We start from the raw sequence: 25,094 nt of genomic DNA, 5'->3' as shown, positions 1-25,094 counted from the left end.
AACAAGAAGGGCTCAAACGTGGGCTGGACATTTTGATAAATAACCATGTGCAAGAGAGGCCCCCTACGCAGAAGGAAATATGACATGTGAAGAAGATGACATGTATGGAGTCAAAAACCTGGAACCTAAACGCATAAGTCTGAGGCAAAAAAGAAACAGTCGACACACACCTTGTCTACACCAACACCAGTGGAGGTCCTAGTTATCCTGTAACTTGAATATGAGCATCAAGCACAGCCCATCATTTTGTTTGGTTCCTCTTACTGCCCTTCTTAAATGACTACTTTTGTTTGGTGAATATGCTTAGTAGTCTCTCCTTTTGGTCTTTTGGAACCTCTCCTAAAGAAGGCAGATAAAAAATGTAAGTGTACAGACCAGGCTGCTCCCTTCTGGCTAGCCTTCTTAGGATGAGCACCTTCTTTAATAACTACTTTCATATCAGAGGCGATGCAGCCTTTTAAGCTCACTGCCTTGATGTGGAACTTTACTAGCCTGCTTGGGAGGAGGAAGGTGCGACCTCTTTCCTGCCCAAGCCTTTGTTTCAGACTCCAGGGAGTGATCACACTGCTTGACAGGAGGTCAGAATTCTTGCTTGGCGGCAGCATACGTGGGCTTGCCAGCCAGAGCACAGAGAAGCTGGGGCAACTAGGTGGGCAACCTTGAAGCATCCAGAGACCTAGGGGGGTATTCTACATCTCCATGGACATTAGCCTTTGGTCAGGGGTGACAAGGTATGTTTGATACCAAACACAACATATTTAGGCGGTACCATAATGGAGCTGCCAACCTTGAGGTTGCCCAGGTGCCAGTCCATCTTATCCTATGGACCTCGGATTGACTACTGCAACGCCCTTTACCTAAGGGTTGATAAACAGCAGTTAACCAAACTACAATTTCTGCAGAACGCGGCAGCCCCAACCCTAATGAACATCCCTAAATACAATCATATATCAGGGGTCATTAGAAATCTCCACTAGCTCCCAGTCAAGAAGCGGATTGAATTCAAGGCAGTATGTCTGGTTCATAAAACCTTGTATGGTGGTGGAATATGACAAACTATTCCAATGGTACACCCCTGGGCATGCACTGAGATCAGCTAATCAGGCACTGGTCAACCTTCCGATAATCAGGAAGTCAGAATGGGGAGGTAGATGCCTCTTCTATCTAGCCTCCAAGCGCTGGAACAAGCTGCCACTGTACATTCGATCTCAACCTGTCTGGACAAAATGTTGGTGCTTATGAAAACGTGTTTTTTCCCCCACACAGTAATGCCCTGGCCTTTCTGGGCTCCACCTCACATCTTTGTCTCCCCAGCGCCAAGGCGCCTCGGCAATCGAGCACTTTATAATTTCTTACTTACTCTATCACTTATAGTGTCCCTTAATGGTAAAGGCACTATAGGGTCATATAAGCTTACACTTACATTTCCTCACATTTGATATAAGGAACCCTGCTTCCTGGGCTTTAGGAGGCCTTCCATGGCTTCAGTGTACTGTCATAATCGAAAACCAGCATCTAGTAGACCAAATGGGTACAAAAAGTGGAGGAACATCTGTAAAAAACCTTGTTTTCTTACATAGTAAAATGTGTAACAAGAAAAAACAATGAATTCCCACACTCCTCCTATCTACTTAGTTGGTATACAATACTACTTCTTTGTGCTATGTCAATTTTAGCAAAGTTGTATTCAGAATATTACAGTTCCAGTCAACTGTTCCCCACTCCCATCTAGCCTTTTGTGTTATCTTTATAATGTTGCAACGTAAGTATCACCGTGTCCATCTATAGTCTAAATAGATACCACTTCTTCAGTAGCCCCTGATTAAGACCAAAATCGATACTGTTTTGAGTGATGGGGATTGTTTAAGGGGAAGATCATAAGTTTTATTATGCCATTTTAGGGATTCGAACTCCTCGTCCCATCTCCAAGCTACAGATATTTTCCTTAGGCCAGCTGGCTTCTGCCTATTTAATTGCCCACTTTCAGCAGTCCACATCCTTAATTATGTTAATGCATCATCCTTTGGTGCAGACTTATAGTTCACTAACTTAGTTATGTCTATAGGGCAAATAAGTATGTGCCTAATACTAGGATCAGGGATTGACTAAAGTGCAACGTACGACCCAGCAGTTTGAGGCTGCAGTTCACTTTGGAAACTTTTACTTACACACATGGCATAGACATTCAGGGCTAGTCACAACGGTAACTTACACTTGTGAGTAAGTTACACCTGTTAGTTTACTTTTACACTTTTGAGTAATTTCAGTACTCCACAATCGGGGCAGAGATCTCTGCAGAGAAAAAGATAGGAGAGGTGGAGATAGAACCTCCATATGTATGTTTGTGAATAGCATTTTGTAGTACGTCTTAAGTACTATTGCAGAGCTATCAAAGTACTGCAAACTGCAGTTCGGAGATAGGACTTATTGTGTCTTTAAACCACACTCTAATGAAGAAAATGAAAATGTATAGTCTCATTGCTGTAAAGGCCTTTGCCACCAAGTAATGCATTATCTCTGCAGTCATTGTTCTGTTTTCTTTTTTTTTAAACCATTTTATTGGCATTTTATTATTTCACATATAAGTAGGCATACAAGTATGGTAGTTACTCAAGACAGTACAATCAAATGTTACGATTTGCTGGTTCAGACAAGAACCTTGAAGTTACAAGTGAGAAGGATGGGAAAATACAATTGAACTATACATATCTTGTGAAGTGGTGGGGTGTCTTCATAAATTTGAGTGTGTGCCTAACTGATTGTTGTTGCGAGGAATATAAAGCCAGCTTGTTAAAAGGGAAAGAACCTCTGGGCACTTGTGCCTAACTAAGATTTAGAACTTGGGGGGTTCGGTCGGACGACTCACATTGCCTGCTGTATCTTTTAGGGACAAAGAGATATGTCGCTATAGGTTTTCGTAAACAGAGAGGGATCAGGAGCTGCGCCAGGAGCGTGTAAGTCATTGGGAATGCGGTTCAACCACAGTATTATGCGCTGTCTTAGCGTTCTGCTTTACGGGTTATCGTCCCGTCGTGACTCTTGGCACGGCTAGGGGTCACCCGTGGCAAGAATGGGACCAGACTGTGAATCATGATTTGAGCCCTCAATCGTACTCCGGGGTGATACTGGTTGATGTCTTTTCCGTGTCCCCTGCACCTCCTCCCTCCTGATTATGTCCTCCTCTGCCTAGCCCCAATTCTTGACTGCGCCCACCCAGGCAGCTAAGTGTGGGGGGGGGTGTTCTACAATGCATTCCAATCCCTCTTTTTGCCGATAGGAGAACTAGGGAGGTAAAGCGTGTTTGGACTTTGAGAGTTTTGCGCCGACGAAAGAGCCCCAGTCCACTGGCTGCCCACGTGTCAATGTCCTTGAGTCCTGTAATATCTCGTGTATAGTCTTCCAATAGGTTCGCAGTGTTGGGCACGACCAAAACATGTGCATTAATGTCGCGTCCAAGGATTGGCATCTCTGGCACGCCAACTGTGTATGTGGATAGAAGCACTGGAGCCTTGCTGGGGTGAGGTGGGCACGGCGTAATATGGAGAATTGTATGTTTTTGAAGCCATCGTTTCTAGAAACCTTCTTCGGGTATTCCAAGGCCTGTTCCCACTCTTTGTCATGGAATAGACGTCCTATCTCGTCATTGTTCTGTTTAACATACTTTTCCAATTTCTGTTGTACTTCAGGCTACTTGAGTGTTTAGATTGAATTAGGGGCACAGAGAGATGTGAGTTTTTTTTGTCCTCCAATACCTGCCTCTATTTTTATTACAGTGTCCAACCCATCCCTTCTGTGTCTCTCTTCCTTTTATCCCTCGCTACAATACTATTGTCCACTTGCCTTTCTCATGTCCCAGTCATGCCCCACATAAATATTCATCTCCTTTTTCTGTCGTAACTCTATCCATTCAGGGGGTTTCTCTTTCCTGTCTCATCATTCCTCACTGATGTCAGAGTCCATATTGCCCTCTATCATGGCTTGTGAGTCTTCTTATACCCGCCTATATTCGACTGGCTCCGCAGTATTCCCTATTTCACCCCATACTCCAAGAGTTCTTCTCCTATACCTGATTTCCCTGTTCGTTGCTTTCCTCTCGCTCTCTCTTTTTTTCTTATAGAATGATTTAAAGGGACACTAGTCCGAGACATGTTATATGATTACTGAAATAATTATTGAAGTGCTGGGTGAAGAAGTATTTCCTCTAGGGCAGTTATCACGTGCACAAGCAATTTAAATAAATTCAAACCGGCATTTCCTAAAGGTTGACAAAGGCCGCACAGGACGCTGAAACGCGTTCCATGAGCAGGTTGCTGATGTTGCACAATAAAATTGATGACACCTTGCGCCCCGAGTGCAGACTCCTTTTTGATGAGAGAGAGAATGAATATATATATATATGTGTGTGTGTGTGTGTATATATGTGTGTGTATATATGTATATTCCAAGTCTTACAGTTTTCTGTGCATTCCCAGTCCAACTCACTATTTTCCCACTCGCTCTGCATTATCCATAACATTGGTGCATTCTGCTATGTTCTGGTGTAGTAGCATTTTAGCACCACTAGAGTAAAACTGTTTGAGTAGTTGTATGAAAGAGAGAGCTGGGGAATGCAGATACTGGATGTTTTACAGTTTGATCCTAAATGCATCATGTATGGGTGCAAGCACACCTAACCTGCAGTAAGAAGTTGATCTTGCCTCCTTGATATTGTCTGGTTTACTAATGTAAATGAAGTAGCATTCTTAAATGGAACTTTACCTCACCGACACATCTGCAGCCATCTCTGTACAAGGAAAGTGGAACTGTTGCAAAAAGAAACAACCTATATAAGAAGTGACCATCATATTCTTTCATTTTCACTCATCCTACCCATGGCAATCCAAACATTTTCAGACTCCAAAACTTTCACAGCTACTAGACCACCGGAAGACACTTGACCTAAACTAATTTCAATAATATTTTGCCGTCTCCATCTCCCTGCTTCAGACCTGGAAATGTCCATATAAATAGTTCGTAAGTGTTCTACAATGGCATTTGACATGCTGTGCCGTATCAAAACAATACAGCTGCAACCTAACCAAAGGGAGGCTGGTTGGATCAGCTTGAACTTAAACCGTCAAAGAACGGAAATCTGAACTTTTGAAAGACTTTAGAGGATAACATACAACCTAAATGAGAAAAAGTGCTCCAAACACAATACAGAATTTACCAAACCACAGACAAAAATCGCCAACACTGCTCTTCAAATGACCTTGGATCTGTATGCCCAACTAAGAATTCTTTCAAATTTTCAATGAATTGTGTAAACCCACCAGCACTCAAATAAATGTTAAACACTCTCAGGAACTTTGTTGCCTTAGCAAACCCCTTCTTCGAAAAAGCTGTTAACATTGAATCTTACTTCCTTGCAAAAGCAAGGAACAAAACCTTTCCCACCAAATCAAGCTATCCGGGGCTCACTATCCATCCATCCTGTCATTATCAAACCCAATAACTGAAAAGAAAACAATGATGCAAGTAAAATTATAAATATGGCTGGGTCCCCTGCAAATCCTTCACCTCGAAATATTTTCAAAACAATCCCCCTTGCATTTTCTGCTAACACGTCAACAAAAATTTCTTTCTATCAACAGGATTGACTACTAACTTCTAGCCCAAAGGCTAGATGACAATAGAATGCACAGGATGCACAGTCCTGTTCTTGATAGTATCTTTCCGTAAGGATTGGCCCCAAATGTCTATACTGTCATTCGGCCCCAAATGTCTATACTGTCATTCAACCATTCACCCAACTCCTGTTCCAGTATCTGTCTCTCAGTCCTCAACAACCCTGTCCTTTTTTGATTTTTCATTTTTCCAATCATCAGAAATTAATTTAATCTTACTTATTATAATAAGCTAATAACACCCAATCGTCTGCCCATTGACACTGCCTGGAGCAAACATCAAAAAGCCAGACCTCTGCCTAAGCAAATGCCTATTGGCCACTCAACAATGGAGACCGGAGAATCATTTCAAACTTAACTCCTAAAAAATAGAAATACCTTTTTATCCAGGAAATGGGACAGCCATCCACTACTTCAAATGAAGTGAAAGAACTCAGCATGACCATATACTCCAAGCTTTCTCTTCAGTCCAAGTCACAAAAGTGACAAGTAATTAATTCTACATGTTGAGAATTCTATGACCTATTTCATCCTTCCTAGGGCTCTCACATATGGTACATGATTCCCTGGCCTTAGCAATATAATTGTTAGAGAATGTCTAATGCCTCTACATTGGACTCACTAGAAAATGAATTGCCAAGCTATAAAGAATGCAGAATTCACCACCCAATTAAGCCCTAAAACTAAAAAGGCAGTGCCATATGACCTTGCTCTCACAGCACCTCACTGGTTATCAGTGGCAAGAAAAAAATCCTTCAGTGCCTTCTGCATTGCACATTGGGCAATCCATAGGCATTGACCAACCTACTCAAAATCCAAAGTCTGCTGATACAACCAAAGAAAGAATCTCTGGTCTAGAATGAGTCCTTCTTTTAAAACAGCTGCATGGAATATAGTAGCAGCTCAGTTCAAATATACTTGCTCTGAGTATACTCCCAAAGAAAATAAGGACCATCAAGAATTTAGTAGAGCAATAAACCCTAGCTTGTTCCAAAACGTGTGCCCAAATGACGCCAAAACTGCAACCAAAACTGGTTTGTACATGCAGCTTGCAACCCTTTCCTCAGACTCTTTTGGCTTCCTACCACATTGGTAAGATGCACTCACACACCATTTTGTCAGGTTTTGGCACATTCAAGCATAACACCAATGCACTTCATTAATAGAAGACACCTCGGCCATCACCCTTCTGTCATCCATGCACTTCAGAAGTTGAATCTATGCACCTGGTGGTCTGTAAAGCACAATGTGCCCTTCACACACAGTTGGAAAGCCAATAAAAATGTTCATATTAAGGACAGTTGCATATAGATAAGTTATATATAAGACGCCGACTGCACTTTCAAGTGTGTCAACAGATACTGGTTATTCCACCAAATACTATTCCAATCATAAAAGAGAGAGTGAGGATACAATATCAGTATGCATACCTGAAACCCCCATGAGTAAACCAATCATAACTAAAAAGGAAAGTATGTCTTTTCAGTCATCATTCTTTCCCACCAATAGTGGAAAAACACTCCTGCTTTTAGCAGACTCTCACCCACATATTTCAATGTGCCATGCATCATCGACTCCTCACCCGTTGTACTGAAAAAACATACCGGCGGGTCAGACCCACTTTTAGGGGTAGCACTTTGATATCATGAAAGATCCTGCTTTTGGGACAAGGAACAAAATTGTTGAAAATGCCTCTGGGTGCCCCCAAGTTAAGGCAGTTTTCTTCTATGGGCACCCTGAGGCCGTTAAAAGAGAAGCGGTCGGATGTCTCAGGAGAATCAGTGCCTCCTACATCCATGGGTCAACGTGTTTCAGCTGGTTGTTGTTCCCTATAAAGGTCATCCAACTTTCATTAGGACCATCCAGGTGGCCAATATTCTTCTTAGGTTCACAGTATGAGTTTTACCACTTTCATACCTGGCATTCATATGTACTTCTAAAATACCAGACTTTTGGTTGCCCGGGGACTACTTGGTTTGAAGTTTCTGAAATATTGCAGTGGGGGCATGCCTTGCCGCTGCTGGTCACCATCAGGACGTTAACAAATGCGCTGCTTATGGTGATCGCAAGTTTCCCGAGCAACCCTATGGCTTCAGTCTTTAACACCCCTTCTCCCTGAGAAATAAACATGATAAAGACATTCATTTCTGTTTACTGAAAGCAATGCCCTGAATGTCTGTGTTTTCTTTCCACATACAAATCAAGAAAAATGTACTTCATTCTGAGCAAACACCTTGATTGTGTTATCTCTTTCCTCTGTGTGATTTTGCTATTTTTCAGCATGTTCGTGTAATTCTGTATTGGATGTCTGTTTGGTACAGAATGCTTTAATCGTCATGACAATAGCATTCTCTGTGTTTCTGAGTCTGAGTGGGAGTTTAGTACAGAATGCAAATGGTGTGCATTTGTTTCTCTAATTTATGGCTTGTTCACAATGTACACTTGCCTGTGTATGTGATTCTCCATGTCCTTCTTGCCCAGACTGCGGGGTGTGTGCTGCTTGCTAGGCATGTGCCTGCCCCCCACGCACTGACCTATGAAGGAATCGATAACTTCCTTTCCGAACATGCCACTATTGTACCATATGTCTACACCAGAGGTCTTCAAACTGTAGTGCGTACCCCCCTGTGGTTCCGTGGCTCAGTGTAGTCGTGACAGGGTAAACAAGCATTTGCAATGCAATAGGTCTTACATTTACGAGAGTTTGAGCTATTGGCGTTGTAAATTACAATGCCTTTTATTTATGTCTTTAAAACAGAGAAATAATAGTCATTGTCATTTGCAATGCGAGACCTATTGCATTGCAAAAGTGTTTGGTGCCCGTGCTATAATTTGTTTTTTTTTTAAAGCGTTCGAAGAGAGCATGCCCTGCCTACAACAAGGGGTGTCACCATGGGAGGTTACAAAATGAGACAAGGCAGTACCAAGAAGGGACTACTAATCTTATAGACCAATGAACAGCCAAAGTATACAGTGGACAATGACACAAGCCAAAGGAAAATATGGGCAGAGAGTCGGTGGAGCTTCAAGTCCATACCTGAATACAGCATTCCTCGCAGAGCAGCAAATGTGCGCCACCTAAAAATGTGGCAAAAAGAACAAGATATTCTGTAAGTGTTTTTGTTTTTTACTTTCAGGCAACTGCATATAAAATCATGCAGAAACCTTAAATGAAAATTAAATGCAAATTAAGGTAATCGGTTGAAAATACATTCTTTTATGTTATGAAATTTAATTTGGTTAATGTGATCACTGCTGATGTTGGAAATAGTGACCTGTATATTTAAATTGCTACGAGGTCCTAGCCTGGAAGAGCAAGCACTGTGAATATGCAAGTCATTATTTTAAAACTGTATTGTACGCAGTTTAAGGTAGGCTGCTACAAAAAGATATAGTGCTTTCAAGATATACATTTTAGTAATAGGTAAACTGTACCTAGAGCAAATCTTTTTATGAGTGTCTATTCAAAGTGTTCTTTCTAGAATTCACCTTATAGCACCCTGACATTACGTATCAAAAAGAACAACTCTTTGTCACCATAAAGCTTCAAGTCACTCCATCAATTAATGTATATATTGACTTCTAAGCAGCCTTTACATTTGGTGATTAACAAAACTGCACACATTTACATCTCTTTCAGGTAGCAGGGACCCTGATGTTATGTTATGTTATTTTAATTTTATTCAGCGCACAGCTACTCGGAAGTGTCCCGGCGCTGTAGACCGCTGGGGAACCCGTCCTGGCTATCCCTGTGAGATGGTCCCTCCTGGGTATCTCCAAGGTGAAACCAGGCATCCCCGGCGAATGTGGGGGACCATTGTGGAGATGAGGCAAGTTAATGCCCAGAGTTGCCGAGTGTGATCCCTGGTTAGAGTAGGCACCGAGGCGAGAATTATCGAGTCCGCGGGCCCTGGTCCAAGACCCTGCCGCGTCGGGAATTGAACCCTGGTCCCGGGCCTTCCTCTGCTACCGGGTCTGCTGCCTTTAACCAGTGAGCCACACCACTCCAATGAGAAAGTCTGTTACTTCCTTAGCTCTCTTTCCGTCCCCTGGGCTGCACAGTACAGGAAAACCCCTCCTCACCCCAACCTCACCCTCCCTTCATTTTCACACAGAGGCACCTCTTGTGCTACGTGACCTGTTCAGGGATGGTTGTTTTTTAACAAAAAGTATGGGAACTGCTTTTCTAAAATTAAAAAAGCATGAGCATTTTGGTCTTCTTAGATCCTATCCGTTTTGACCTCTATTTACATGCAGATGTCCTTTAGGGTGAGTCGAGGGTGACCGGAGGAGGCCAGCAGGGTCACTTTCAGATGCAGAACCCTGATCATCTGGATCCCTTGGGCCTTGAAGTAATGGCTCGGGACAAAGAGGAAGATAGTAAGATCCTTGGATAAGCCCCAAAGAGATGGACCAGATGAAGGAGTGCTATATGGTGGCTATTTTGTTAATTTACAAATGACAAACTTATTTATTTTATAGAAAGGGGTAGACCGGCTGCTTTGGGCCTCAAGCCTAGGAGTGATGGCCCAGTGAAGTGGGCAGAGGGTGCAGCCTGCTTCGCTGGGCTGGAAATATCATTATTGCTGCATGTTTAGTGGCACCAGGGCCCAGGAGTGTAGAGGGACAACTAAACCCCAATTATGGCTGTTGCACTGTTTTTCCTTGCTTGCATTGGGGCCCAGTACACACTTGCTGTGCCAGTATTTCTTTTGGCCTTGGACCAATTTCCCAACGGAGGTGAAAACTGAAGCTGAGGAGATGTTTTAGGTGGGTCTCCGAGAGATGGCAGAAAGGAAGTAAGGAAAGATGGGGGACCATGTTTTTAGCAAAGGGCAGAGGAAACTGCCAGTTTCCTAAGGCAGTACTATCATTAGGGAAGAAGGAGCAGTGGTCCTGGGGCTCAGGACTGTGAGGGGCCTACTGCATCACAGTTATGACTGGCTACCTTTGCAAAAGAGGCACAGGGTTAATTTTCCTTGCTAGTGTTAGGGCAGAAGGCACCATTGCTGCAAAGACAGGACAACAAATGGAAGCTCATGTTTTTTCTGAAAGAGACAGTCTGTTTCAAGATCGAAGTGTTGGCCAGGCATGAGGGGTAAAAGAGACAGAGGAGACAGCATACTGGACATTGACCGTACACTGCTCTTCGAAGAATAGTGCAAAAGATTTATAACTTAGGAGTGCTAGAGTTAGCCCGGGAGGAGCCTGTTGTCCCCCCCAGGGATTTACTGCACGCCGCAGCGCCGTCGCGCTGTTGAAATGGAGGGGGGATACATTTATGTTTTTACTGTTGCTTGTTTTTATGTTCTTGTTGCACTAAAAGCCAATTTGCACTTTAAACCTGAAAGCTGTTGCTTACACTTGTTCTGACCGTAATTGTTTTTAAAGCTCTTTAGCTTTCGGTGGTGCCTCGCTCAGATTGGCCAGTCCTAGCCAATCTGAGATCAACCCCGGAGGAGCCTGTTGTGCCCTCCAGGCATTTAATGCACACCACAGCACGTCCACGTCTTGGCGTCGCCAGCAGCCAGAAACTCTGCTATGCGTGCACCTCACAGGTTAGTCTATTCAGGTGAGGCCTTGGTTGCCCTACAAGGTGCTGCTACCTGTGGGGAACATAACTGTGTCCCGCATGCCTGCCCTACATACTGCAGTCAGTGCACCTTCGGGGTCAGCCCTTGCTTGCGCACAGCAGTCTCCAATGCTACGACTTAAACCATCTGTAGTCTAAACTGCCGCTCCTTGATTAAACACCATGCGGAGGTGTTCGACCTCCTACAGGAACAGTCCCCTGAGGCTTTATTTCTAGCAAAGACATGTCTCTCTGAGGATTCTGTGGCCATACCAGCTCTGACCCTTCCTATCGGGTATGCAATGAGCAACCTCAACAGACCGGTGGGGAGAGGGTGAGGCATTGCAATTGTACACAAAGTAGCGTATACCTGCAGCCTCACCCCCACAGACATCCCTGACTTCGAAAGCGCATACTTTAAAATCGCGCTGACAGAGCAACTTTACTCTTTCGGGGCTGCTTATTTACCGCTCACTGGGCCCTTCAAAAACTTTCAAAGAATCCCTGATCAATGTTATTCCTACTCTAGCCTTTCAGACAGCTAATTTTAATATCATAGGTGACCTGAACCTTCATCTGGAGTCTCAGGAGACACCTGCTATTCATTATTTTTTTTTTTTTTTTTTTTTTGAAAAACCTTTATTACAGTTTCAGAGACATACAAGTATGGGCCTACAACCAACAGGCCGGCCGCTAATGCACACTATAAGCCTAGACACAGCTTAACAACCACATCGATGAAGCAATAAGAGAGCTACTGGAGTGCTAATCAACTCAGCCGGCCGCGGCCGCAGTCCATAGACAAGCAAAGAAAGGTTTCATATTTTTGAAGAAAACGAAAAACATCACACACACAAGGCAGAGGAGGTTAATGGCAATAACATGTGCTCCCCGTATCGAAGGAGTAAACAAACCCAGGGAGACGGGGGGGGGGGGGACAGGCAGAAGAAACCAAATGCACATGTCGCAGGAGCATATAGGAATGCGCGGGCTAGGGAGACAGAGCAGCATCCATCTCACGCGTCTGGGGCGGGGCGCAAATACCTCCACGATAGGAGTTCCAGGGACCCCACACCTTAATCCACTTCCCAGGCTTGCCTCTCACCACATACACCGTTTTCTCTCTGAACATACACCAGTCCATGTGTTCCTTCCACGCTGAGACCGTTGGTGGCCTCTGGGAGCCCCACAATTGTGCAATGTCACGCTTCGCAACCATATAGCCCAGAGTCACCCACTGCGTCTGCATCACATTGTAATCAGTCGGCTCCCAGACATTCAGCAAACATCTCCGTGCCTCCGGCAACAAGGCAACATGCGTGACTTCTTCTAACACCGCATGCACTCTACACCAAAACCGAGTCACCTCCGGACACTCCCACAGGATATGGAGGAAAGTCCCCAGTAGTCCACAGCCTCGCTTACACAGACCATACACCGAATACCCCATACGCATCAAACCAGGCCCCGTGACGTACACTCTATGAAGTATCTTAAGCTGGACGAAACGCAAGCGGGCCGGGATAGCCACCTCTTTCGGGGAGGCCACCGCTGACACCCAATCCTCGTCGTCAAGTTCCAAACCGTCGGCAATCCATGTCTCCCGCAATGAGGTCAGCAAACCCATTCGATCATTGATAAGCTTCTTATAAATCAGCGAAATGGTGCTATCCGGCACATAGCCGTCCAATACTCTGTCTTCCAACGGGGAGGACTCTGGAATAGCCGCCACGTCCGGGAACACGGAACACAAGGCATGATGAACCTGAGCATACCGAAAGTATTCCCTATCGTTCAACTGATATTCAGTTTTCAGCATGTCGAACGTCTTAAATTTCCCTTTCGTCCAGAGATCCCCTACCTTGCTGATACCAATCATATCCCATTTCTCAAAGCCTTTCGTAGTACACAGATAACCCAAACGCTGGGAAGCGCACAATGGCGTTGCCCGAGTCAAGCGATCCCTCCACCCCATCGCCGCATTTGCTGCATGCCACACCTGCACCACGACCCGCGTCGGGCCTGTCAATCGCGCATCAAGGGACCCCGAGTATAGTGCTCGATTATAATCCCCGCTTGGCAATAACAATTTGTCCATCTCAAAAGCCGGGTTCAAAGCAGGCCCATACATCCCGTGATTGACAGCAGTCAACTGGGAGGCCCAATAATATTGTTTAATGTCAGGGAGAGCGACCCCCCCCCATCATACCACGGTAGGGTTAGTTTGGCAAGAGCAATCCGCGGCCGCCCATCCCAAAACAATCGACGCTGAAGACACTCCACCTCCCGAAAATAGCGGGCCGGCACTACGTCCATAGTGTTCTGTAGGGCGTACAAAAAGCGTGGCAGCGACATCATTTTGAACAACGCCGCCCGGCCGAGCGGCGAGAGCGGCAGCCGCCGCCAACCCGCCACATCCGCCCTTAGGCGCTGAAGGGGGGGGGAGAAGATTCCGTTCATACCGGGCCACCGGGTCCAGGGTTATAAAGATTCCCAAATACTTGAACCCCGACTGCGCAACCTGGATAGGGCACCCCCGCGGAAGGGGGGGGGGCCTCCCCGGAGAGAACGTACACACAAGACTTAGCCCAGTTAATGACCAATCCGGAGTTGCGACCAAAGGAGATCAACACATCCACCAATACAATGAGCGATTTGCGTGGAGATGCAAGATACAAGAGAATATCGTCCACATATAGGGAGACACGATCCTCGTATTCCGGCGTCCATCTAAGGCCACGCATCGAGGGGTGCCACCGCAGCCACTCCGCAAGGGGCTCCAAACAAAGCGCAAAGAGAAGAGGCGACAACGGACATCCCTGTCGCGTGCCCCTACCCAAAACAAAGGGAGCCGACACCCGTCCGTTGACCACCACCTGTGCCAGTGGGTTATCATAAAGCAATTTCACCCAACCGATAAACCCCGGGCCAAACCCAAACTTCGCCAATGCTGCCCAAATATACGGCCATTCCAAGGTGTCAAACGCCATGGTAGCGTCCAGGGACGCCAAAATGGCCGGCTCACGGATGAATGGCGCTCTGGCGAGGACGCCATGCAGTCACTGCAGGTTCAAAGCGGTATTGCGATGGGGTATAAAACCGGATTGATCCTGATGAATCAGGTCGGCCACGACCCGGATCAGGCGATTGGCCAGTACCTTGGCAAGGATTTTGGGCTCCGCGTTCAACAAAGAGATAGGCCTGTAAGAAGTACACCGATCCCGCGGCTTCCCTTCCTTATGGATAACAACAATAGTAGCAAGACGTTGGTCAGGGGGGAGGGAACCCGCCGCCTGTGCCTCAAGGAACATGTCCCGGAGATACGGCGCAATCTTTTCTGGGCGCAACTTTTATAATTCGATGGGAAGGCCATGAGGACCCATGGCCTTACCAGAGGCAATAGAGCGAATGGCCAAAGCAATCTCATCCGGCGACGGGGCCGCATCCATCAATAATTTATCCTCATCAGATAGAGATGGCAGAGCAATGTCTTTAAGCAGCAGTCGAGAGTCTTCCTCCGATCGCTCAGAGACCGGAGAGTAAACCCCGTGAAAATACTCCGCAAAGCAATCAACAATATCACCGGGGTCCGTCACACGCACACCATCCACCCTCTCAACAACCGGCACCACTCGACTCGCTCTCTCCTTCTTATCCAACCAGACAATCAACTTCCCCGCCTTATCACCCATATCGTACAAACGCCCCTGTTGCTCCCTGCTCATACTCTTAGCAGATTCAGAAACCAGCGCCTTGTAGTCGGCCTGCTTAAGCCCCAGCACATGCAGTCTATCATCCGTAACACCTTGCTCCAAATCGATCTTCAACTCGGTGATCTCATTTTCTAGTCGAACCACCTCTTTCGCCTCGCATTTTTTGGTATGGGAGATGAGAGACAGAGCCTGGCCCCGGAGCACCGTCTTAAAGGCCTCCCAAAGGGAGACGGCGGAAGACACCGACCCCACGTTGTCGTTAAAATAGTGTTCCAGGGACTTAACCAGGGCTGCACGGATCATGGGGTTTCGTAGGTACCAGGGGTTGATCGGCGCCACCCTCCCCTCCGCCCTCAAGGCGATATCTAAGTGTAGCAAAAGAGGGGAGTGATCAGATATACCGCGGGCCAAGTGTCGCACCTCCCCAATCATCCCAGCTTGGGCCGCAGGCACTAGCATATAGTCAAGCCTCGAAAGACTACCGTGGGCCCCGGAGTGGAAGGTATATTGCGCTTGTCCAGGGTGTTTCAACCGCCAGCAATCTATCAGTCCCAGGGTATCCAGAAAGCCCCCCAGCCAGTTCTGGGCCCGAGGGAGGTCCCTAGGGGGGTGTCGATCCTCAACTCCGGAAACCACTGCGTCAAAATCCCCCCCCCAGACCAAAACCCCCCCCGGAAGCCCAAGTAGCAGGCGCCCCAAATCAGCAAAGGTGGCCGTCTGCAGGCCCGGCGGCACATAGACAGTAACCAGCGAAATCAACTTACCCTCCCATCTCCCCACCAGCGCAGTGTAGCGCCCTCTGTCGTCATGGAGCACCTCATCCACCTCCAACGGGAGAGAGGTCCTAACTAAAATGCCCACTCCCCTCGAGCCAGAGGTGAAACCAGAATGGGCCAGAAGGCGATATCCTCGCCTGTTCATGGCATGGAAAGAGTTCCCTATGAGGTGCGTTTCCTGCAGAAACACAATGTCAGGCGAAATACGTTTCAAGAACTGCAGGACCACCCCCCGCTTTATCCTGTCCCCCAGCCCATTCACATTCCGACACCTGCTATTCTTAACTTTCTTGATGACATGGCAGCATGCCAAATGGTTCAATTAGTCCCGGTGCCCACGCACTCTGCAGGACATCTTCTTGACCCGATTTTTTTCAAGACTCCAGTCTTTGGAAGTGCAGGTCCCCCTTCCTATGCCTTGGACGGATCATTCTCTTGTCTCTATGCAGCTATCACTAGCTGGCCCCAAACTGCAGCTGCACCACAAACCCACACTCAAACGCCCATGGCATAAACTGGATCCAGCCTCCTTTTTAGCGACCCTAAGCACACAGCTCCCAGAAAGATCTGATAACATTGAAGAGGCTAATGTATCTTTTCAGGGGTGGGTAACCCAAGCTTTGGACTCCTGCATCCTGATCAAACTAACCCACCCAAAAAGCGCACGGGTTAATGTCTGGTTCAGTGAGTCTTTGAACATTGCCAAGAAGAACTGCAAGGTTTTAGAACATGCCTGGATACGTTCCTACGACCCCCCTAGCTAAAGCACAGTACAGAAAGGCGATCAAAGTGTACCATAAACTGGTCCGCAAGACAAGGGCTGCTGATTATACCAAACTGATCTCCACTAGTAGCAACCCCACCAAAACCATATTCTCACTTCTGAAGGATCTGGTAAAGTCCCCTTCCGCTCCCAACAGTATTATATCCTCCAGTCTGCAATGCGAAGTACTAGCCAACATTTTCATCAAGAAGGTTGAGTGTATTTATAGCAGTTTCTGCCCTGTGATACCCCTGTGGTATGGGTTTGAACGCGTCCTTGGGTTCTAAGACCCACACTCTCCTCGTTCAATCAATCAATCAGGGAGGGTCTCAAGGCACTGAGGGGTCCGCAGATCTGTTTAGCCGAAGAGCCAGGTCTTGAGGGTCTTCCTGACGGTGTTCAGGGAGGGGGCGCATCTGATGTCTGCAGGTAGCTCGTTCCAGGTTGGCTGCAATGTGAGAGAAGAATCTTCTGCCTGGTCTGGCTCTGTGGATGCACGGGATTTCGGCCAGTGCGAGGCTGGAAGATCGGAGGTTTATTTTGGGTACGTGGAAGTTGATTCTGTCGTTGAGTTATTTGGGTCCGTTGTTGTGTAGGCATGTGTAGGCGTGAGTGAGGATTTTGAAAGTGACTCTTTTCTCCACGGGGAGCCAGTGGAGACTTCGTAGGTGTTGACTGATGTGTTTGTGTCGGGGATGCCGAGGACAAGTCTGGCGGCGGTGTTCTGTATTGTCTGGAGTTTGCGGAGTAGGGACTTGTTGATGCCGGCGTAGAGTGCGTTTCCATAGTCTAGTCTGCTGGTGATGAGTGTGTGGGTGACTGTCTTCCTTGACTCAGGGGGGATCCACTTGAAGGTCTTGCGGAGGATGTGCAGGGCGTTGAAGCAGCTGGAGGTGACGGCGTTGGCCACCAGGTGCTGTCCCATGCAGAAGGGGTGGAACCGAGGGCGAGGACTTTTGTCTTCTCGGCGTTGAGCTTCAGGCAGCTGTTGGTCATCCAGACTGCGACATCTTGAATTCCTTTCTGGAAGTTGAGTTAGGTAGTGGTGGGGTCTTTGGTGAGGGAGAGGATGAGCTGGGTGTCGTCGGCGTATGATACGATGTTGAGGCCATGTTGTTGGACGATGGCTGCGAAGGGGGTCCATAAAGATGTTGAAGAGGGTGGGGCTCAGGGATGAACCCTGTGGGACTCAGCAGGTGGTTTTCGTGGGGTCGGAGAGGAAGGGTGGGAGTCTGATACTTTGGCTTCTTCTGGTGAGGAATGATCGGATCCAGTCCAGGGCTGTTCCTTGTATGCCTGCATCATGTAGTCTGGCGACTAGTGTGCGGTGGGAGACTATGTCGAAGGCCTCTGATAGGTCGAGTAGGATGAGGGCTGCGGAGTGGCCTTGGTCCAGGAAGGTGCAGATTTCATCTGTGGCGGCGAGTAGGGCGGTCTCTGTGCTTTGGTTGCTTCGGAATCTGGATTGGGACGGGTCAAGGACTGCGTTCTCTTCAATGAATCGTGTCAGTTTTCTGTTGACTGTTTTCTCTGCAACTTTGACTGAGAAGGGGAGGAGCGAGATGGGCCGATAGTTCTTGAGGTCGGTGGGGTCAGCTAAGGGCTTCTTGAGCAGAGGTCTGGCTTCAGCGCGCTTCCAGTCGTTTGGGAAGGTGCCTGTTTTGAAGGTGGTGTTGATGGTGCGTTGTAGTTCGGGTGCGATGGCAGCCGTGGCTCTGTGGTAGATGTGAGGGGGCAGGTGTCGGTGGGGGCCCCCCCGAGTGGATGCTTTTCATGGTCGAGGCGTTGTCTTCGGCTGTGATCGGTGTCCAGTTGGAGATGGTGGGCTGGCTGGTGTTTCTGGGGGCATCTGTGGCGCCTGGTGGATGGTCGATGAAGTTGGCGTAGAGATTTTTGATCTTGAGGTGGAAATCGGTTCCAAGCTTATCGCAGAGGTCTTGGGATAGGGTGATGTCTGTGGCGTCGCTGCATGGTTTGGTGAATTCTTGAATGACACTGAAAAGTTCCTTGGAGTTGGCCAGGTTTTGTTGTGGATGAAGATCCTCTTGGAGACTCTGATTTGGTTGTGGTAGTCTGTCATGGCGTCTTTGTAGGTGGTGTGGTTTTCGGTTGTCTTGGTGTTTCTCCAGTTCCTCTCCAGGCGTCTGCAGGTGCGTCTGGCTTCTTGGAGAGTAGTGGTGAACCAGGCGGCTTTCCTGGGGCATTGTCTGTCGGGTTGCGAAGTGGGGCGAGCTAGTCTGCGCAGTCGGAGATCCAGGTGTGGAGTTCTCTGGTTGCGTCGTTTGCGTCGGGTGCCCAGGTGTGGTTGTCTTGAGTGAGGGTGTAGTTAAGTTGCTCGTCGGTAACCTTGCTTCAGTTCCTTCGTGGTGGGCGTGGAGATGGTTTTGGTGCCTCTGGTTTGTTGATGGCGAAGTGTACGCGGTGGTGCTTGGTCCATGGCGACTGCGTTGTGTGGCTGATTTGGATGCTGTTTCCTGCTGCGAAGAGGAGGTCGAGGGTGTGTCCTGCTCTGTGGGTCGGTGTGTTGACGAGTTGTTTAAGTCCGATGCTGGCGAGGTTGTCACGAGGGATAGTGGAGTTGGGGTCGCTGGGGTTGTCGAGGTGGAAGTTCAGGTCTCCAATGAGTATCTAGTTTGAGGCAATGGCATGGGGTTCGATGAAGTCGGTGATGGCGAAGGGTTATCATTGGCCAGGGGGTCTGTTGACGAGGGTTCCTCGGAGTGTGGCTTTGAGGGTGGTCTAGATCTGGAAGTGCAGGTGTTCGGCAGAGGGGAAGGTTTCGCTGGAGGTGGTGAGGCGGAGGGCGCTCTTGTGGGCGATGGCGAGGCCCCCTCCTGGGTGATTGGGGTGGTCTTTCCTCTGGATCTTGTATCCATCTGGATTGGCGGTGCTGATGGGGGCGGAGGATGCGTTGGTCCAGGTCTCTATGAAGAAGGCGACGTCGGGCAAGAGAGAGTCGAGTAGGTTCCAGATTTCCATGGCCTGTTTATGTATGGAGCGTACGTTGAGGAGGATGCATTTTAGGGCGGCGCCGGTGTTGGAGGCCGGGGTGGCGGTGAGGGTCTGGCGGCAGTCGAGGCAGGAGAACTGTCCGTGGGTCGTGTTCAGCGAGGCCTGTTGGCATTCTCTAAGTCTTCCAGGGTTGAGTGCAAGGAGGGTGGTGGTGTCATAGCGATGGGTAGTGGGAGGTCCAGGGTTCCTGGCGCTGGCCGCAGTTGGGTCGCGGACAGACTTGCCTTTGGTGCGCCGGCAGCGTGCCCGCCGTACTTGTTCTCTGCGCTTGTCCTCTGCACGACCGCGCAGCAGCTGGCATTAAGTTCAGGGGAGGCTGGGAGGCGGGAGTGGGGGAATTCCGGGGGGTAATTCCAGGTGGGAATTCTGGGTGGGGAGGCGCCACAGGGGCAGCAGCGACGAAAGGAACAGGCAGGCACAAGAAAATAAAAGCAGTGGTGGAATTAGAGCAAGACACAGATGGGCACAATAACAGTGGCACAACAGGGAAAAATTATGAAGAATTAAGAAAAAAACAGCTGAGAAAGGTTACGGTGGTTGCAGGCAGTCTGGTCCCAGTTGGAGCGGGCAGCAGGCGCAGGAGCGGACAGCAGCCTCGGACCTCCCAAGGAGGAGGTCGGGTCTGGAGGCAAGAGACGGCACAGCAGAGCTGCGGGGAGAGAGTGGACCTAGACCGAGGGTCCGAGGTCTTACCACCGACGCACTCATTTCCCCTAAAGTTATGGAAGCGCTGTTTGATAAGGTAAAATCAGAATCTCCAAATGACCCCCTGAAACCTGACTTGTTCCAAAAATGTCAATAGTGTCTTTTGTCCGAGTGCCTGGAGCTGATTAATCTCTCCCTATCTTTGGTGTTTGTCCCCATATCTTGAAAACATGCTATGGTGGTCCCTCTGCTGAAAAAGCCAACTCTAGATGTATCCAAGCCTGAACATTTTTTACCTATTTCACTGCTGCCGTTCTTATCCAAAATCATGGAGTTACATGTCAACACTCTATTAACTGGAAGTGAATTCAATACTGGACACATCTCAAAACTGATTCAGGCCACGGCATAGCCCCGAGTCTGCTCTGCTGGCGGTCATAGAACAGCTACGGACCTCTCTTGATTAGGGCAGAACTGCTGCATTAGTTCTGCTAGATCTGAGCGCAGCCTTTGACACGGTCTCCCACGAGATTCTGTTACATCATTTGGCAGAGATCAGTGGCATAGATGAGGCCATCTCTTGGTTCTCTTCCTTTCTTGCCGACCGGACCTTCCAAGTAATTGACCCTCCTTTTTCTTCCTGTGCCCACCCATTACGCTGTGGTGTTCCCCAAGGGTCAGCATTGAGCTCGACGTTATTCAACATCTACATCAGACCATTGGCTCTGATGTCTAAAACCTGGGGCATTTCTTTGGTGTCATACACTGACGACACCCAACTGGTGGTTACCTTCACTAACAATCCTAGCCAGGATTCTGCAAAATGTAAAGCCGATCTAACGGCCATTTTGGAGTAGATGGCAGATAACTACCTGCAGCTAAATTTGGCTAAATCTGAGATCCTTCTGGTCGGGAAGGATTCTCATCCGTGGGGCAACCAGTGGTGGCCTCCTGGTCTTGGAGTGCACCCTAGGCCCAATCCTGTGGTTAAGAACTTGGGATTTCTGGTGGACAAGGACTTCACCTTTGTCACCTAGGCCAAATCAGTGGCAGGTAAATGTTTTGGACCACTGCATGGCCTAAAACCAATGCTAGGTCTCTTTGACGCTCAAACTTTGCAGCTGATTATCAAATCCTCCATTGTGGCTAAACTTGATTACTGCAATGTGCTATTTCAGGGAGCCAACAAGTCCTTGATTAATAGGCTTCAACGAATCCAGAACACTGCTGTCCATGCTCTGTTTGCTCTCCCTAAGCACTGCCATGTCTCTAACCTCCTCCGTCGGTTACACTGGTTACCTTTGGGACAGAGAATTCACTTCAGAGACCTGTGTATTATTCACAAGATCCTTTTGGGCATTGGCCGTGGAATTCTGAGCGATATATGCTCTTACTGTGTACTCAAACATGCTCTGTGTTCTTCAGAGCTGCACCTGGCTAGAGTCCCTCGGACACGGAAGGCCAGAGCTGGTGGCCGCTCTGTCAAGGCATGGGCCCCCGCTCTGTGGAACTCCTTACCCCTTCCTATCCGTAGCACCCCTGACCACTGGACCTTTAGAAGGATGGTAAAGACCTGGCTTTTCTCCAATTATTAGCTCCCTTCTGACTCTCCACTCTATGTTAAACTTTAGCGCTGGGACGCCCCTTTATTGGGGCAGCCATGCGCTTTAATGATTTAACATAACATAACATTTGACAGTGACCTCTCTTTCACTCTTCATGTTAAGACTGTTACCAAAAATACATTATTTCACTGAAGTGAATAACTTAATAAAATTGCAGTCATTTTAGATGTGGTCGCTTTGTACCGGTTTGCCAATCTAGAAAGGGACCAAAATGAGTCTTCCCACCTCTTACTTAATGTGAGTCACTACACTAACCTCCCTTCACGACCCTACACTGGCTTCCTGAAAAAGAAAGGTCTCAGTTCAAAACATTGTGCCTTGTGCACAGTGCTGTGCCATCGCACAATGAGCTACCTCTCTAACATCATGCAGCCTACCTGAGGTTTGAGGTAGTGAAATAAGTAGCGGAATCCGCGGTGAGTCGAAGTTGATTTATTCAGGATTATCAAATACACTCCACCCGTAGCAAGAGCGTCCTCTCAGTCAGACGTCCGAACGGCAACTACCGAAATGCCATCCGAACGTCCTTGGAGAAGAACTCTATGCCCCGAGCCACAATTCAAAAGAACACAAATACAGAACATATGAAAGGCATCGCGCGCCAAACACTCTAAACATGGCGCGCGATACCGAATCACCATACTACATCAGGTAGTCAGCCACAACCTTCTGGAGATAGGCTTTACAGATGTAAACGATTTGATAGTAGAATCCTTCACGTACAAGGTACAACACTGTAGATTTGTGTTAAATCTCAGACTTGCAAGAAACTTCCTAAAGTTCCGAAGTGGTCTGTGGACTCGCCTCTTGTGCTCTGTGTTCGTCTCTAGAACCTCACTGAAGTCAGGCACCCCTAGAGGTATGCCATGGCAAACTAGTCTGGATGAATGTCAAAGAGCAGGTTATAGTATTCATCTCAAGGACGATGAGTAACTTCTGGATCCTTCCAAGGCTTCACCGCCGTATAGTAGCCGATGATTTGGAAATTGCCATCACACTGAAGTTCTACAGCTTCGATCTTCATCCATCAGCCCTGCTCATGTGATTAAAAGTTCCCCACCTCAATGCGTAATCAGGCTGATACCACCTGCACAACATGCTTTATAAATGTAAAAATAAAGAAATAAATCAGAACGGGACAGTAGCAATGAAAACTTGAAGTGTCCTTAATATGTGCGCCAGATTCTGTCAGGCGCTAGGGCCTGGTTTGCTTTGCTAATGAGACAGAGGCGGCTCCTCCATTAAATCGGATGAGCATCGCTCCACTAAGAAAAGCCCCAGGCCAGAGCTGAAAAATAAAATGGTGATAAAGTTTATTTATTACCATTTGATTTTTCAACAACTGGCCTGTCCTAAACTGAGTGTCTGGAGGGGGTGGGCCAGAGCTGTTGAGTGGCAGCAGGGAGCTGTGTGTTTAAATTTAAAATGCGCATGTCCCTTTGGCCTTCCGTCTTGTGACGGCCAGCCAGACAGCGGTTTTTGAAATTTTCAGAAAGTGCAGGCCTCCAGTACTCCTATGAGCGTTGATAGGCCTCCCCCCACCAATCCTAGCGCTTCTCTCGTGCTGGTGAGATCAGTGTCAGGATTGGTCAGGGGAGTTCGCTGGGTCCCGCGTTGGAGCCTGCAAGAGGACGCTGCGTCGCGAAAGAAGGTAAGTCTATTTTAATTATTTATTTATTTGTGTCATCCATTCCGCTCCCAACCCTCTGTACATGCCAGCCGCCACTGTTGTTCGGTAAAGTTTAAGGGCTGTTTTCAGCGAGTAAATGAAGTGTTCCGTGCGTATTGTAGTTAAAAAGATAATACTTATATCAGAGTAATGTTCAGTTAGAGACACACTCATGTCCCCAGTAGCCTCCGACAATGCTACAGTTGCACAATCTTTCAGAGCAGGCGCCTGGAAGCAGGGCATCCAGCCACGCATTTACCGGCCTCTACTTAGGCCTCCTTTCCATGACACAACAGTGAACGCCGCCTCTTCCTCTCCCAGGTTGCGGCCGGTCAAGACTCGTTTAAACCGTTAAGGATGATTTTTTTAAAACTTTAAAACAGTAAAGGATCCATCCCGTCTCATGAAATAATGCAAAACATAGAATCCTCGATCGTAACACTTCCGCTACTGCGACCTACGCCTCCGCCGTTGTATCTTATTCCGGAGTGAGTTTAAAATCCTTTTGGTCCCGAGTTATAACATTTATACCTTTGGGGCAGCTAGAGGACCTCCTCCTGGTCCTCTAGCTACTTCACTTCCTGTAGAATTCTTCCCAACAACAGTCGGGGGCTCTTACTGCTGCTTACCTCTGTGAGCTCCGCCCCCATTGCTGCTGGCTAACCATGATCATGCATCTGATTCTGACGTCACAGACTGGGCCTTGGAAGAATAGGATAGCAAACTAAAGGTACAGTTGACTGCATCAAAGGCAAGATGTAAACAATTGAAACAAGCATTGGCAATACCAATCATTATGGATTCAGTGCCAAGAAAAAAAATTCAAGCTTAAGTAATACACGCACAGTCTGAAATAGTAAATGTCTAGCAGAAGCAAATGCTAATTTCCCACACACAGGGAAGCTTGCACAGACAGTGCACATGTGTACCTGTCCCTGGAATGTAAGTGCACACTGATATCACCAGTCCTGTACATGTTATTTGTGTTAGTGAATCTGGCACTGATGCTCTACCTAGTCTTTTATGAATGCCAAGGTGCTGTATGCAGTGCAAGGTACAAGTATGAAGAATTGGCATGCCCCTCAGTCAAAGTGTTGAAGTTAGAAGAAATGAAGTGAATTCACACGAGGTGAGGGAGAAGGTGGTTTAGTCCAGTCATCTACTCTCCTAGAATGACCGTTAACCCAACATTCTACTGTGAGCTCTACGTAGGAGATTCCAATGCTAAGAAGAGGAAAGGGGGGAAGGAAGGAACCAAAATACGGGGAAAGACCAGGAGGCAGAACAAGGAATAAATCCTATGTAATAAAAATATAAGATTACAACACAAAGTTTCTAATGCTATCCAAAAACGGATGCAGCTGGGAGTGTATCCGTGGGAAAGCGCATCACTGGAGAGACAGTGCAATTTCCCTTCATATGAAGTCTTGGAATTTGTGTAAGTGATGGCCACACAGTACATTTCATTACAGTCTTGAATGATTAATGTTTTACTTTAACATGCAACAATTGTATGTTTATACCAAACCTCCTTGCACCTTCCTCCTTGCCGCAAAGTCCGTGGCAACTGGAAACTCTTGCTGCCTTGATATTGGACATTTTATAAGAAATTTTCCAGCTCCCATCTTAATACTTCTTGTCCGCAACTAAAAA

At 47.5% G+C, this 25,094-nt stretch overlaps 1 protein-coding gene across 3 annotated transcripts in view; it reads left to right on the top strand.

The window, feature by feature from the left end:
- The window catches only part of LOC146810620 (proton-coupled amino acid transporter 1-like), a 444,495-nt gene that overhangs the window by 73,984 nt on the left and 345,417 nt on the right, over positions 1-25,094 (top strand). Inside the window, exon 1 of one of the 3 annotated variants that reach the window (XM_085617677.1) lies at positions 8,682-8,776. The exons of the other annotated variants lie outside the window; for them this stretch is intronic. Within the exon in view, the coding sequence (XP_085473803.1) occupies positions 8,751-8,776 (26 nt within the window). The 5' untranslated portion in view covers positions 8,682-8,750. Of the gene's footprint in view, positions 1-8,681; positions 8,777-25,094 lie in introns of those variants that run through there. 3 annotated transcript variants of the gene reach the window in all.

This window comes from Triturus cristatus, chromosome 7 (assembly GCF_964204655.1).
Source record: "Triturus cristatus chromosome 7, aTriCri1.1, whole genome shotgun sequence".
In the NCBI taxonomy this organism is placed as follows: Eukaryota; Metazoa; Chordata; class Amphibia; order Caudata; family Salamandridae; genus Triturus; species Triturus cristatus.
This window is presented reverse-complemented; position numbering and strand designations above follow the sequence as displayed.